This window comes from Cricetulus griseus (assembly GCF_003668045.3).
Source record: "Cricetulus griseus strain 17A/GY chromosome 1 unlocalized genomic scaffold, alternate assembly CriGri-PICRH-1.0 chr1_1, whole genome shotgun sequence".
Classification (NCBI taxonomy): Eukaryota; Metazoa; Chordata; class Mammalia; order Rodentia; family Cricetidae; genus Cricetulus; species Cricetulus griseus.
In genome coordinates, this window is record NW_023276807.1 from 86,486,822 (window position 1) to 86,503,046 (window position 16,225).

Sequence of the window (16,225 nt, forward strand, 5' to 3'; positions counted from 1 at the left end):
TTCCTGCCTCCCACCCCCAATAGACTCATGGCCAAATTATAACATATAATACATTTAGTCCAACTTCAAAAGTCCCAAGTCGTTTGGTCTTACAACTGTTTAAAAGTCTGAATTTCAAACCAGGGGGTAGTGGTGCATGCCTTTAATACCAGCACTTGGGAGGCAGAGACAAACAGATCTGGTCTACACAGTGAGTTCCAGGATAGCCAGGGCTATGTGAGAGACATTATCTCAAAACAAAACAGTAACAACAAAGTCCAAAGTTCCAATCTTCCAATCAAGGCAATCTCTTTACTGGGATACACTATAAAATCAAACACAAATTACATACTTCCTATATAAAGGCACAGAATAAACATCACCATTCCAAAAGGGAGGGGTTAAGGCATGGTGACGGCATACTGGACCAAACCAAGATCCAAATCCAGCAAGACAAACTCAAACTCCTGAAGCTGTATGTTCAATGTTAGGACTTACATGGCTCTGTCTTCCAGCTCTGCTGCCTGCAACTCTCCTATGGCTCTGGCACTGCTAACATCTTGGGATCTCCAATACTATTCAGGTTTTTTTTTTCACGGCTTTACACAATGGCCTCTCAGGGTTTCTTGCCCCCTAAGAGCCTTCATGCAGGGATTGTCCTGCTATACACTGCGCAGCCTCAGTGGCTTTCCTTAACCACAGAGTAAGATTCCACAATCCCTTTACTCCTATATATCCTTCAGGACTCTAAAAGCCAGAACCATGTGGATGACACTGCCAAGTGCAGCTGCCTGCTTGGGATAGAGCCTAGATCCCTTGGTTCACATTTGCAGTGGTGTTCCTTTGTTGCTTTTTAGGAACAGAAGTTCCCTGGCTTTTTCCTTTCGTAAGTTAGAAGCACCTTCCCTTTGTTCTACTGCAGATCAGGTCTCTATTTATCTCCTCAGTTCTTCCAGCAGGAGCCTTGCTATTTTTCCCAAGTTTATTTTTGCATTTCTTTCTGCCCATTTGATTGTGTTTTTAATTGTAACCCTGCCTTAAGAGTGATTATGAAAAAAATAATTCACAACAGAAAAAAAAAGGAGTGATTATGAATGACCAAGTGACAGAGTCAGTATTAGAATGTCTTGGAATCTCTTATGCCAAAGAAATTAGCCCATTACTTTTAACTGTAGTCTAGCCTTCAGTAGCTGTTTTGGGATTTCAAGGGTACAACATTCATGCAGATTTTTTTTTTTTTGTTTGTTTTTGTTTTTCGAGACAGGGTTTCTCTGTGGCTTTGTAGACCAGGCTTGTCTCAAACTCACAGAGAACCGCCTGCCTCTGCCTCTGCCTCCCGAGTTCTAGGATTAAAGGCCACCACCGCCTGGCATCATGCAGATCTTGATCCCACCCACAGGACCAGGTTTTGGAGAACACTAACCAATGCTTATCTCTTATTATCTCTTTCTAAATAACTATAGAGTCCAAGACAATGTTCAAACATGACTCGTAAGATTTGGTTGTTGTTTAAAAGATGGTTGTGGTAGTGTACACCTGTAACTCCAGCTTTTGACAGATAGAGGCAAGAAGACCCGGTTTAGGGCCACCTTCAGCTACACAGCCAGTTCAAGTACCCAGCCTGGGTTTCCAGGCTATGTGAGATTGTGTCACAAAAACTGAGGGACCAGCATGGTAGCTCATGTCTTAGCACTCACGAGGCAGACACAGGAGGATCTCTGTGAGTTTCAAGGCCATCTTGGTCTACATATTATTGATAGCTAGTACTACACAGAAAGCCTATCTCAAATGAAGCAAAATATTAACTACCACAAAAACACTTAATTATTCAATCAAGAAAGAGAACACCACCGGTGACTGGAAAGGTTGCTAGGTAGTATTGGTTGCTCACCCACCATGAACCACCTCTGAACCTATAAGTCAGTCCCAATTAAATGTTTTCCTGTATAAGAATTGCCATGGTCACAGTGTCTCTTCACAGCATTAAAACCCTTAAGTAGCCACACAGTGGATCCTCTGAATGCACAGGTTCTACATTTATGGATTTAATCAACCGCAAAAAAACAAACAAACAAAAATAAACCCAACAGAGACAGGTGTGGTGATGTAGACCTCAATCTCAGCACTTGGAATGAAGAGGCAGACAGATCTCTGTGAGTTCAAGGCCAGCCAGGGCTACACAATGAGACCCCATCCTAACAAACAAACAACAACAAAACAGAAAAACTAACAATACCTATGTTAATTATGTACAGATTATTTTTCTTGCCAAAATCCCCTAAACAAAAGTTTAATAAATATTTATAAAACATTTACATTGTGTTAAGTATTATAAGTAATCCAGAGATGAGTCAAAATACACTCAAAGATGTGTTCAGGTCACACACAGGCAGTAAATACTGTGCTATTTCATTGAAGGGACATGAGAACATGGTTCTGAATCCATGTTGTCAGGGGTGGGGTACGTCACTGTACTGTGAGAGCCACCAAAGAGACCCACGGCTACAGCATACACTCTTGGCTGAACTCCTCCTCCAAGGGGAAGGGATGGGGATGAGAGGTAACTGGTAGTTAAAATGCGGGTGCTCTCTTCTCTGCCACCTCTCTTGCCTCCCTTGTCCTTCACCTCTTCTCCCTCACACTCACCCTTGCTTTCTGGAAAAGCCAAGGCTGTCTATAGCACAGCATGCAGAAGGTTGAAAGAGCCCATTTCCATTCTTCCCACCTTATTTTCATCTCATGTCAGTCACTGGGTTTTAAGGGGCTGGATCTCCTCAACAGCAGTTTGGAAAGATTTGCTAAGATGACTACCAAGCCTGGAGTGTCTCCAGTCTCCCCACTCTCTCTCCTTACCACACCCACCTCTTCTTTGCTGGCTCCAAACCTCTTTGCCTCTGAGCCCCGAGCTGCAGGGGTCCAGGAGGAAGTCAGCTGGAGAGCAAACAGGCTAGGTGTGTCCACCGGGCTGAAGTGTTGGGAACCCAAGTTGCCAGTTGCCACAGTGCAACAAAAACTGACTTCAGTAGAGCCAGGGGAATACAAGCCTCTTGGCTCTGAAGCGAAAGAAGACGGGAGGACAAGAAAAGGACAAAAGGACAAGAAAGAAGGTGCTGAGGGACAAGAGAAAAAAAAAATCTACTTTTAGCAATGCCAGAAAGTCCCCCTTATCAGCTAGCCTCTTTGCTGTGTTGCATGGCTGCAGGTAGAGCCCAGGCCCTCACACAAGCTAGCAGCAGCTGCATCCTGTAAGCTGTATTTCTAACCCTGTTTTTTTTTTTTTTTTTTTTTTTTTTTTTGTGTGTGTGTGTGTGTTTGTTTGTTTGTTTTGGGGGGTTTCGAGACAGGGTTTCTCTGTAGATTTGGAGGCTGTCCTGGAACTAGTTCTTGTAGACCAGGCTGGATCGAATTCACAGATATCCTCCTGCTTCTGCCTCCTGAGTGCTGGGACTAAAGGTGTGCGCCACCACTGCCCGGCAAGCCCTGCTGTTCTATATTCCTTATATGACTCATTGAGTGAAGGTACTTGCTGCCACAGTTGGATCCCTGGACCCATATGGTGGGGACAAGTGACTCCCACAAGATGTCTTTGACCCGGAATACACTCATGCACGCACACACCTTGTAAAAAATAGTCCAAGAACTAGAATAAATAACAAATCGTCATATAGAGCAGTGACTAGTCAAGAATTTCTGGTGGGGCCTCTGGCAGGAAACACATGGACAGGTACAGGCTTGGATAATGAAACGGAGGTGACAGGCTTAGGAAGAGTCAGGGACAGGAAGAACAGATGACAATGCTGGCAAATGACAACAATGTACACAGGCAGGTATCTTCCTACAGGAAGACAGTATGGTTTCTCATTTTGAGAAGTGAATAGAACAAGTCGATTCCAAGGATCATTGCGATAGTTGGCAAAGTGTTGGGGCAGAGACAGTCACTACTTTGTGAGCCCACAAGGCCATATGACTACCCCACAGGGCAGTGAGGTGGGTGTCCCTTTGTCTAGGTTTATTACATATAATTAATGTTTTCCATTACTAAAACACAACACCAGAGGCTGGCTACTTTATTTTAGTTTTTGAGACATGGTTTCTCTGTGTAACAGCCCTGGCTGTCCTGGAACTCACTCTGTAAACCAGGCTGGCCTTGAACTCACAGAGATCCACCTGCCTCTTCCTCCCAAGTGCTGGGATTAAAGGTGTGTGCCACCACCTGGATAAAAGCTGACTACTTTATACTGAGTTCTTATCTCAATAGTTCTAGAGGTTCAACTTCACAGTGCTGGCACAGGGTAGGCTCTGGTGAGGGCCCCTACCTTTGGAGATGATAGGAACATGTGTGAGAGGTCACATGGCCAAGGGGCAGATGAAAAGGCTAGGAAGGGGATAGGCTAAGAACTCTCTCTTGAGTACCAGCCAGGGTTTCACAAGAATAGCATTAATCTCTTCAGGGGCAGTGTCCTCAGGGACCTAACCCCTCCTACCTGACCCCATTTCTGAGAGGTTCTACCAACTATCAACACTGCCACATTGGGAACTAAGCTGCAACACATGAATCCTTGGGGTACACACTCCAACTGGTGTCCCCAGTGTGAAGTTCAGTAATGTGTATGATCTTAAGCACCCACAAAATGTCCTGAGCATCCTGTGTCCCCCACGTCTCAAGGAATCCTGAGAACTAGGGAAACCCCTGGCTCCAATGGCAGAGACAGAAAACATGCATGCTTGGCATCTCCAGGCACAACTCTGAAGGCTCCAAATGCAAACATAATTCAAGAATCAGAAGAGGGACACTCAGCAATGTTTATACCTTTTCTGATAGGAAAGACTTGTCTTCCAAAATTCCTTTGAGAACACTGTCCCCACCTTGGGAAATGGCAGACTCAGGCTGTGAAGCCACTGCTCATTTCCTCGGCTCACACTCCTCTACTGACTTGGGATGGAATGTCTAGTTACGGTGAGCTGGTCAATGAATAGAAATCTGGCATATTCCTCCCTCCCCCTGTCCCACTTTCCCACAGTCAACAGCCTGGGAATAAATATAGGCCTTTCCTGGGGAAGGGAGGTACCGTTATGAATAGGCCCATGTTTGTAAACAGGCAAGTGACCCTATATACCAGCTCTGCGTGGAATGCAGTCTGTTACGGGCATCGTTCCCCAGAGCGAGGCTTACAGGACAAAACTGAGGGGATTCTGGCTTCTGTCACCATTCCCTTCTCGCCCTGCCATAGTCTATAAATCACTTCTGGCAAGTAGCCGGGAAGCAGCTGCAAATTACAGTTTTGCTCTGGATCGCAGGAAACCACCTTTAACCTCCCCACTGTTGTCTGTCTCCCCAAACGTGACAAAGGAACAGATGCAAGCACAAGCCAACTGTTGAGAGAGAGGATCTGCTCACCACTGCACCGGAGGAAGCCTGTTCAGCTCCATCTACCAGCCGCTCCAAGGAAGAATGAGTGAGTTCCTTTCCTGACGTTCCCACTACACAGTGTTTCTGCACATCTGGACCACGATGCTCCATAGTGCCCCACTCCTCTCTCAGCCTTCGTCCCAGAGCTCCCTAGACTAGATCTCTTTCTAAATCCCTGTGCAGATGTCAGTGAAAGGATACCCCTCGAAATGAGGTGTTTTCTGACCCCCTGCCTCATGTGTAGATAGCTACCTGCCACTGCCTGCCTCTGCCCATTTTTAGGCTTCCTGAGGATCAAACTCATTTCTGCAAGCCTGGACATTGGTTCTGTAGTCTTCGGCACGTGGGCTTACACACCTGTATTGTTTCAAAGGAATGTCTTTCACAGCAATGGCCGCAAACCGTAAGTGCAGAGAAACAAATTTAATCAATTACTCCCCACATTTTAAAATGTGAAATTCAAACAAACAAAAAACAGCTTACAAGCCTGGCGGTGGTGGTGTACGCCTTTAATTCCAGCACTTGGGAGGCAGAGGCAGGTAGATCTCTGTGAGTTCAAGACCAGTCTGGTCTACAAGAGCTAGTTCCAGGACAGCCTCCAAAGCCACAAGAAACCCTGTCTTGAAACACCCCCCCCCCCAAAAAAAAGCTTATAAAAGGCAGTCTTGGGTGCATATTGGTAATTACATGGGAGATCTCAGACAATGTCATGAAATTTTAGTGCTCCGTGTGGAGGAAGCCTTATTATATTTAAATACCAACTCAGCTAAAGGTACTGAGATTCCCTATATATTCTTTACCTCAAACTATGCAGCTCTCCTATGAGCCATGTCACTCACCAGACTGTGTATTTGTGAAAAATCAATAAACCATCCAGGTGTGCTGGTGTGCTCAATTAATCTCAGCACTAGGGAGGCAGAGACAGATGAATCTGTGTGAATTCAAGGCTAGCCTTGTCTACAAAACAAGTTCCAGGTCAGTCAGGGCTACACAGTGAAACCAAACCAAAACAACAACAACAAAAAAAATCAAAGAACTCATACCCACATGTCCCCCTGACTCTCAGTTTTCCCTATGCTTCAGTGTAGGTGCTACACTGTGTTTACTATTAGAGCATCAGAATAGATTGGCTAACCTCAAAGTCCTCTGTGAATTCTCTTTATTATTCTTTAAGGGGATGCATGATAAAGACATTAGAGATGGTTCAGTGAGTAAGAAATCTGCTCTTCCAGAAGAAGGGATTGTGTTTCCCAGCATCCACATTAGGTGACTCACAACCACTCTAACTACAGCTCGAGGTGATAGGATCTCCCTCCTGGCAGCCACTGGCACTCAATACTTGTAGATTACATGCATGTGTACACATACACGCAAACACATATACATAAAAATCAACCACGCAATAAAAAATTAGGGGAATTTACACTGAACTGGTAAGAAATTTCTCTGGTGTGTGTTAATATCTATTGGCATTGGCACACTTATGGCCAACTTGTTGGTTCATGAGATGACTGTCTGCCAGAGAAGTGCTCACCACGAAAGCTTAGAAAGCCAGGGTTGGTCATTCAGACCCCACATAAAGGTAGTGGGCGAGAACAGATTCCACGTAGAACACTTTGGCACACATGCCTGCATGAACACATCTCGAACAGATATAAACACAGTAACAATAAATAAAAATTTAAAAGTAACATATTGAATGTCAACTTGACAGGCTGTAGTAAGAGACTAACTGTACCTGCTAGTCTCTGGCTGTGCCTATGAAGCATTATTTAGATTAGGTTATTAAGATGGGAAGATCCACCTGAGAAGTGAGCAACACCATTTCCTGGTTGGGGTCCTGGACTGAGTAACAGGATGGTGTCTAGATGAGCAACAGCATTCAAGGTTGACTGCAGATACAGTGTGACCCGCTGTCTCTCTGCTTTAATGACTTCCCTGCCTTGATAGCCTGTAACAACCATACACTGTAAGCCAGAATGACCCTTCAGTCATGTTTGTCAGGATACTTGAAGGAAGTCCCAGGGACACACTAGCAAGTCTACTGAATCTAGGTGCTGTCCACAAGCATGGACACTATGCCATTCTTTAAATTTTTCATTAAAAAAACAAATAAAAAACTCACACAGGAAATGAAATAAGACAAGACTAGAAAGTACAGGATGAAGATTAGCTTTCAGGTATCCATTGATGTATGTGCCTGCTGACTCACGATGCCTTTCTCATTGTGGGCCAAGGTGCTTGGCTTCAAAATACTGCTTAACACATACTCCCTGCTCCCAGCACAGTGGATGGGGGGTGGTAGCAGTGTCCTCTGGTACCAATGTGTTCACAGAAGATTGCAAGGAAGATGGCAAACTGTCCGGTCTGCCTGGGACTGTCCTGGACAAAGCAGAGCAGCTGGCCCCCTGAATGTGTCAGGAGCCCTCAGGACCTGAACTTTGATGAACTGGGAGTGTGGGATGCACGGGGCTGCAACACTGCAAGTATGAGCAAAGGGATCAAGGCCAGAGTATAAAAAACTGGACTGGGATGACAGAATTTTCTATAAGAGCCACAAAGCCACATGGCAAAGTGTCCTTAATGGGCAACCTCTCTGATATTCACCTAATATGGAAAACAAAGGACAAAGGAACTTACTGTAAAAACGTCATCATCTCCGAGCTCAGCTTCGTTATGAATGGTGGAAGATGAGGTTGTTGAGCCTAAAAATACAAGAATGTAATCAAATCAATCAAGTTGTGGATAATTGACTTCAATTACTTAAAACATGTTAGGTGTGGTGGCAGGTTTTTTTCTCCCTTTCCTTTGGCGCTGAGGACTGAACCCAGGACTTGACACATGCCAGGCAGGTCACATCTATATAGCCCTGAGTCACAGCCTCAGCCCTTAAAAGCATACTTTGTCTCTCTTCCTTTATTTTGGCAGTACTAGGGATTGACCCTAGGCCTCATGTACACCTCCCATTCTTTCAGTATACTGACCATAGCATAGAATCTCATGGGAATTCAGTATTTTAATTCATTCCCCTTGGCTCTAGCCATGATGCTCCCTAAACTGACTTTGCCTGCTGTGGTTCCATTATTTCAGTTTTTGCACTAGGGGGAGCCGAGGGGGAGGTGCAGGGAGCCTTTCTACTCTGAAAGGCTAGCCCTCAGGCCCAGGCTCTCAGTGACCTCAAGGTCCCAGCAGAGTAGGGAAATGCCAAAGATCTATGAATTAGACCTACCCAGCCCCAAAGAAGGTGGCCCCTGCCCCACCCCAATTCTGAATTCAGACCCAGCAATCCCTGGCCACACTACAGTTGCTGTGTTGTAAGCAGACACTACTAGAGCCCCAGGGACTTGGCTCTGCTTTCCAGGTAAAAATAAAGCTTTCTGATAGAAAATCCAGCCAACCCATCATGAGATGATTTGGAGATTCAAGTTCAATTTTCTTGTTCACTTTTTTATCCAGTCTGCAAATCAGGGCAGCAAACCTACTTCTTCCACTAACAGCAGCCAGGAGTGTGGGGGTCAAGTCAATAGGTTTACCCAAAGAAAAACAGTCTTTACAAAAAACAAATTGTGTGTGTGTGTGTGTGTGTGTGTGTGTGTGTGTGAGAGAGAGAGGGGGGGGGGGAGAGGGGGGGAGGGAGGAGGGGAGGGGAGGGGAGGGGAGGGGAGGGGAGGACACCTTGTGCAAATCCGTCATTTCCCTCCACCATGTGGATCCCAGGAATCAAACTCAGGTTGTCAGGCTTAGGGCAAGTTCCCACTGAACCATCTCCCTAGCTCAAACCTCACTTTTTAAAGCAAATGAGTCAGATTCTTTGGTGATCATTTCTTCCAATCCTGACTTTGGTGTCACCATGCCTCAGGGTCTCAGTACCTTAAATACTGATTTGTAACTGAATTGTCCAGAGTGGAGAAGTTGAATGTTAGTGGCCTAAGGCTTTTCCAGGCTGAGGTCATGCGGCACTGCCTGCACCACAGCCCTTTCTTTCTATTTGTAGCAGATTCACTGTGTTGTCTCCGAATAATAGTTAAAAACAGGCTGAATTACCATTTCATGACATCAGCGTCTCACTATCTCCCAAAACTATTTTAACCTCTATGGCATGCGTTGCCTGCATGTTTGTATACTAACTGTGCGTTTGGTGTCCTGCAAGTCCAGAAGAGGATCCCTTGAAACTGGAGTGACAGATGGATGTGAACTATTACATGGGTGCTGTAAATTGAACCCTGGTCCTCCAAACCACTGAGCTATCTGTCTAGGCCCATTTCACTATATTCTAATCACAGTCATAAATTCAGCAATAAAATGCTTTCTCTCTCAAAGTTATTTCTCCTGCATAAAATAATTCATTACTATTAGTAATGGCTGGAGGCTGTTGATAACTGTAAAAGTATTTCAAAAGCACTTTCTTTAAATTAAAAAAAAATCACCTGTTTGTGAGTGGGTCAGGCATGACTGAGCACAGTGATTGGATGTGGAGGTCAGAGGGTAGGTTATGGGAGTCCTGTCCCCCCACTGCAGGTTCCAGGGACATTCATATCCACCCCCTCCAAGTGATTTGACCAGCTGATGCAACTTTGGGACCCCAGTTTACACTTTTCTTTTTGTTTTTGAGATAGGACCTCTCTATGTAGTTCTGGTTCCTGGCTACGGGCAGGAACTTGCTATATAGACTAGACTGGCCTCAAACTCACAAAGCTCAAACTCACTAAGATCCTCCTGTTTCTCCCTCCTGGGTGTTGGGATTAAAGGTGAGTGCCACAACATCTAGCGCTTTATATATTTAAATTTTTTAAATATTAACTTGAAATAGTATTAGAATACTATTGTTCTTAAAAATAAAGCAAAAAGAAAAAAGGGATCCTATTGTTTATATGCATTTGTGTACAAGAAAAGTATTTCATTCTTGCTGTGTAAAGTTCCAGCTTGTTAACCTATGTTTCAAATTAAATATGTAGCTTAGTTTCTTCTTCTTTTCTTTTCCTTTCTTTTTTTTTTTTCTTTTCAAGACAGGGTTTCTCTTAACAGCCATGCTGTCCTGGATGGAACTCTCTTTATAGACCAGGCTAGCCTTGAACTCACAGAGATCCACCTGCCTCTGCCTCCCAAGTATGCCAGCACTGCCCAGCTGGACTTAGTTTCTTTTAAAATTAAAAAAAAATATATTACATTTATGAGTGTTTTGCATGCATGTAAGTCTGTATACCCCATGTGTGCAGTGCCTGTAGAGGCCAGAAGACGGCATTAGCTTCCTTGGAACTTGGGTTACTGGTGGTTATTAGACAACTTTTAGGTGCTGGAAGTGCTGAAAACCTAACCTGCATCCTGTGTAAGAGCAGCCACAGCTCCTACCCACCGAGTCATCGCTCCAGCTTCAGTTTATGCTTTGCTAATGGACCGTTCATGCCACACACTAGTTACTTACATTGAACAGTAAACACTCTGAAGAGCCATCATCCCTTTCGATGGTCAGCACCAGTGAAATGGGTGAACCCCACCCCACATGGAAACCCGGAGCAGCCTGCTTGCTGTTCCCCAGTACATTCTCAGCCATCTGGGCCACTCACTCCAAACCCCTCACCTTTCCCCTGTTCACCTCAGGTGTGCTGAAAGTTTAGACATCTCATGATCTTCTGACAGTCCCAAACCCTCTTACAAACAAGCCACGGATATAAGATGGCAGACTGTGGGACTGGAAAAGAATCTGGGATATCCCATAGTTCCTCTAAGGATGCAGTGACAAGTCCAGTACCTTCTATAAGGTCTTCAATGGCTTTTCTCACGCCCCTGTCAAAGGCTCGTGCATCCGCAGGGCTTTGGAAAGTAAGACCAAACTTCCTATTGTCAACCTTCCAATGATGAAACGTCGGATTGGCTTTGGTATAGACCAAGTCCTTTCTGACGTAGCATTCCAATACCACCTAAAGGATTGAAACACAGGCTGGTTACTTGTGGGACATCCATGACGATGTCTGTTGCAAGCCTAGCTGAGAACCATCATTGACAGCAACTAACAAAAGCACACCAGCCCCTGACCTTCATGTATGTAACCCTCCACCTGGAAGAAACAGTTGATTCCCACTGACCACTCATCTTTGCTGCTCCCTGCACATGGGCTCTGCTAAGCCCCACTGTCCTGGCTGTCTTCCCACATCACACGCTTCCTCTTCCTCCTGCTCCCAGAGTTGGGGCTTCTGTACTGTGGTCTCTTGCCTTCCCTCCTGGTCCCAATGGGTGTCTTCCTATGTCTGTGAACTCAACAAGTTGAGTAGGAATTAATCTCTCCCAACCCAACTTCCTCATATCTGGCAACCCTGGTCTGCTCATTTCTCTGGCTCAAAACTTCTGTGGCTATCTTTGCCTCCTGTTTCTCTGTCTTCCATTAGTCACCAGGTCCACTTCCTGTGTGCATGCTCCCCTCCCCCACTTCAGTTGCTGCAGTTCTAATTTGGTGGTGTTATTACTAACTGCATGTTAGAATTATTAGCATACTCTCCATGTTCCTGATGACTGAGTCTAAGGAATGGCTTTTGATCTTTACATCAAACCTAAGATGAAAACACCACCAATGTTAACAGCAAGAACAAACATGTGGTCTGAAAACACGGAGAAACTGAACAGTGTCATTGACTCCCCAGGATATCTCAAATTCTACTTGCTACATTCACAATTAATTCGGCACCTGAGTCAATATTCTCTAATAGGTTCTATGTATTAATTTTGTTCCCCTACTTAGATGGCAAGATACAGCATAACTCCCATTCTAATACAGCACTCTTTATGACAGACACCAATATTTATTTCACGTCATAGAAACTTTATAGTCAAGCTAATATCAACTTCATGTACTCATTAATAAAAATCCCAAACTATTTATTGGCTTTATTACAAACACCAAAGTGACTCTGCTAGGTTTTCACAGCTTTGACCTTGTTTGGCAAAGCCCTGCCATTAACACAATGTGAACTTGTTAATCTAGGGTAAATAATGGGCAAGAAGAAAGGTTTGCCTAAATTAGGGTACATCTAAATTAAAGAATAGTACAAATTTCAAGAATATGTCAAATCAATAAGAAATAAAATACTGCTTACTAACTCTCTAAATTAATAACAATAGTCAAATTGGCTTATTAATAGCAGCACTGAGTGTTAATTTTGTAAGACTGTATTGAGGACAACCCCCTAAAATCCTATTTATGATCAAATTGCTTATCATAGGTCATTTTCCCCTAAGAATAACACAATGACTAAATGCCAGCCCAGCTTCACTCCAAATTGGGAAAGTTCAAATAATCAAGGATTTAACTAACAAATGTCATCCATTTTAGAATCCAAAGGCTTCAATTCAAAGTCTCAAGTTACTATTATTGTTTTTTTCTTTGCCAAAAAAAAGAGACTCAATTTTCCCATATTTTTAGAATGGAAAAAAATTGGTCTTTGGCTATCACTGTTTAAAGTTTCTTTCTGGTAGCTTTGAACTCTCCATATATTTGAAGATGAGATTCCAAATCCTCCTGCACACTAGGTTTACAGGTTGTGTAACCATGCCTAGTTCAAGCCATGCCGGGGATGGAACCCACTCTGTGCATGCTAGGCAAGTACCCTACCCACTGAGGCCCGGCCCCAGCCTTGAGTTGGGTGATTTACATGAATGCCAGAAGGGCTCCAGTCTTGTTCTTCTCCCATTCCTTACCACAGTGTCCCTCGGACTTGTTTCCCACTGCCATGGCGGACATAGCCCTGGCCCCTTGTTCCCTCCTTACAAATGTACAGTTGTGTTTCAGCACATGTCTAGCAGGGTGGTGGTGGTGGTGGTGGTGCACACCTTTAATCCTAGCACTTAGGAGGTAGAGGCTGGTGGATCTCTGAGAGTTCGAGGCCAGGTGGGCCTACAAAGTAAGTTCCAGGATAGCTAGGGCTGCATAGAGAAACCCTGTCTCAAAAAAATAAAAAAAAATAAAAATTTCTTAGGGAGTGTATATAACATGACTAAGGCCCTGGATTTGATTTTTAGCACACACACACACACACACACACACACACACACACACACACACACACACACACAGCGCCAGACACCCTCATCATTGTAGAGACGGAGTTAGTAACAGTTCTGCTCAGTGGCTGTGAGATGACTCCCCTGGATTTATTAACCAGGGTCCATACAAATGGCCCCTTTTACCAGCAACACTACCACTATACTGTTACACATAAAGTTCCCGGAGTTTAATCTGTGGGCTTCCGAGAGCCTCCTTAATTCTCCAGCCCCTTTCTTGTAGCCCTAAACAAGAGAGCACCACATTAGCATTTTTGCTATCTTTTCTCTATGTGGACATTTCCACAGGAAAGGGAGGGCAGTTACACTGCCGTGCACAGCATCAAAATGGCAGAATGGCAGCAGTGTGCTTCTTAAAGCCGTCATCAAGCACAGTGCCAGTTTTATTTACCCAGGAATGCCCTAAACCCTCTATTTTGTGGCTTAATTCGAAGTACACACAACTGGATCTCACACTGGCTTCTCTATATTCAGCCTTCGGTAGCAGGCTACTTTGGTAGGCAGCACCAGTGAAGAAAACTGGCTTGCAAAGATGCAGTCAGAATAGGGCGGGGGTTCCTAAACGACTGTCCCCATATTGGCTGGTATGACTGTCTCAACTGTGAGCTGGGCTGCTCAAAGGCTGATTAACTTTTTTCCTTTCCTTCATTTTTGGACAGGGTCTCTTATATAGCCCTTGGACTTGAAAAATAGCTGAGGCTGACCTCAAACTCCTGATCTCCCTGCCTCCAAGTCTCAAGTGCTGGGACTACAGGCAGGCACATGCCAGCAGGTGCAGCTCTCTCTGTGAATCATCATTTTAATTAAAAGATCAACCAATAGACCAGGCATAGCTAATTGGGTATTTGGCACAGATTTTCTTGAAGATGAGCAAACTGAGCTTGCTGACTCCAAGAAAATAACTGGAGTCTCCCATCCCTAAAAATAATAATAATTAAAACAAAAAAACAAAACCCAACCGCCAAGTTAAAAAAGAAAAAAATCAGGGGTTTTGGACAGTTTACAAATAATTAAACACTTTTCTTTCTTTCTTTTTTTTTGGTTTTGAGACAGGGATTCTCTGTGGCTTTGGAGGCTGTCCTGGAACTTACTCTGTAGACCAGGCTGGCCTCAAACTCACAGAGATCCCTCCTGCCTCTGCGTCCCGAGTGCTGGGATTAAAGGCATGAGCCATCACTGATCAGCGACACTTTTCTTTTTGTTTTTTCCAATTATTTTTTTAACTTTCTATGTATGGGTCTTTGGTCTGCATGTATGTCTGTGTACCATGTGAATGTCCAGTGTCTGTGGAGGCCAGAAGAGAAAGATCAGATCCCCTGGGGCTGGAGTTACAGATGGTGATGAACTGCCATGTGGGTTTTGGGAATCGAACCCAGGTCCTCTTTGCTGAGCCATTTATCTTCTGACTTTCATTTTTTGAAAAAGATTTTATTTATTTTTATGTGCACTGGTGTTTTGTCTACATGTATGTTGGTGCGAAGGTGCCAGACCCACTGGAAATGGAATTACAGACAGTTGTAAACCACCATGTGGGTTCTGGGAATTGAACCTGGGTCTTCTGGGAGAGCAGCTCTTAACTGCTGAGCCATCTCTCCAGCCCTGTCCTCTGACTTTCAAATATTCATTGTGTGTGTGCAAGAGTACACACACACAATGTCATTAAATAATGAGCAAGAGAGAGTAGGGGAGGAAGGTATGTATTGGGGATGTGGTAGCACATGACTGCAATCTAGCTCTAGGGAAGCTGATTCGTAAGGACTGCAAGTTCAAGGCCAGTAAGGGCTATGTAATTCGAGCCTGTATCAAAGAAGAAAGGGCTGGGGCTGTAACTCAATCCCCGTGCCTTCCCATCCACAAAGAATATAACACTAAAAGAAATCTTTTTCTATACTGTAGGATGAAATGTGTCACCATCCGGAAGACTGGCCTAAGCCCAGCAAACCCCACGTTCTCTAAGCAACCAATTCATGATGCTACAGAATCATGGAAAGAAAGTGTGGCTGGGATGTAGCTTAGTCTGAAGGAGGCCTTCCTATTTTCCACAAGCCCTGGGTCCCCAGCATCATACAAACCGACCATAGTGGCACATGCCTGTACTCTTGGGAGATAGAGGCAGGAGAATCAGAAGTTAAAGGTCATCTTCCACTAAATGTTCCAGCCTGAATCCCTGTCTTAAAATCCAAGCTCACTGGGCAATCGGGGCACACACCTTTAATCCCAGCACTTGGGAGGCCGAGCCAGGTGGATCTCTAGAACAGCCAGGGCTACAGAGAAAAACCCTGTCTCCAAAATCCAAAAAACAAAAACAAAACAAAAAAACAAAAAAAAAAAAAAAAAAGGAAGGAAGGAAGAAAGAAAGGAAGAAAATGTTACCAGTTATACAATCTAGGAAGAATTTCTACGATTATAAGAAAGGGGGCAGGTATGGAGGCACAGACCTATAATCCCAACACACTTTCTTCTTAATCCCAGTATTTGGGTGGTGGATGGAGGATGATCAAACATGGGTTTGAGGTCAGCTTAGACTATATCATGAGTTTCAGGCCAGTCAGGGATGAAAGTTTTAGTTTATATATAATTTTTCAGGATAAATTGATTTTCCCTATTACCAAAAATTCTCTGACAATTTATGAATGGGTATAAGCAGAAGCAAAGTCAGTTAAACTCACAGGCTCCAATACACACACACACACACACACACACACACACACACACACACACACACACACACACACACACACGTTCTAGAACCTTGGAACAACTCCCCATAGACTCCTATGAAAA

General features: G+C 44.2%; 1 protein-coding gene across 2 annotated transcripts in view; it reads right to left on the reverse strand.

The window, feature by feature from the left end:
- Positions 1 to 16,225, reverse strand: part of Spred2 (sprouty related EVH1 domain containing 2) — a 100,204-nt gene that overhangs the window by 9,377 nt on the left and 74,602 nt on the right. For both annotated transcript variants that reach the window (XM_027388069.2, XM_027388071.2), the window contains exons 3-4: positions 11,139 to 11,307; positions 8,030 to 8,094 (exon numbers count right to left, since the gene is read on the reverse strand). In XM_027388069.2, coding sequence (XP_027243870.1) covers positions 8,030 to 8,094; positions 11,139 to 11,307 — 234 coding nt within the window. The remainder of the gene's footprint in view (positions 1 to 8,029; positions 8,095 to 11,138; positions 11,308 to 16,225) is intronic.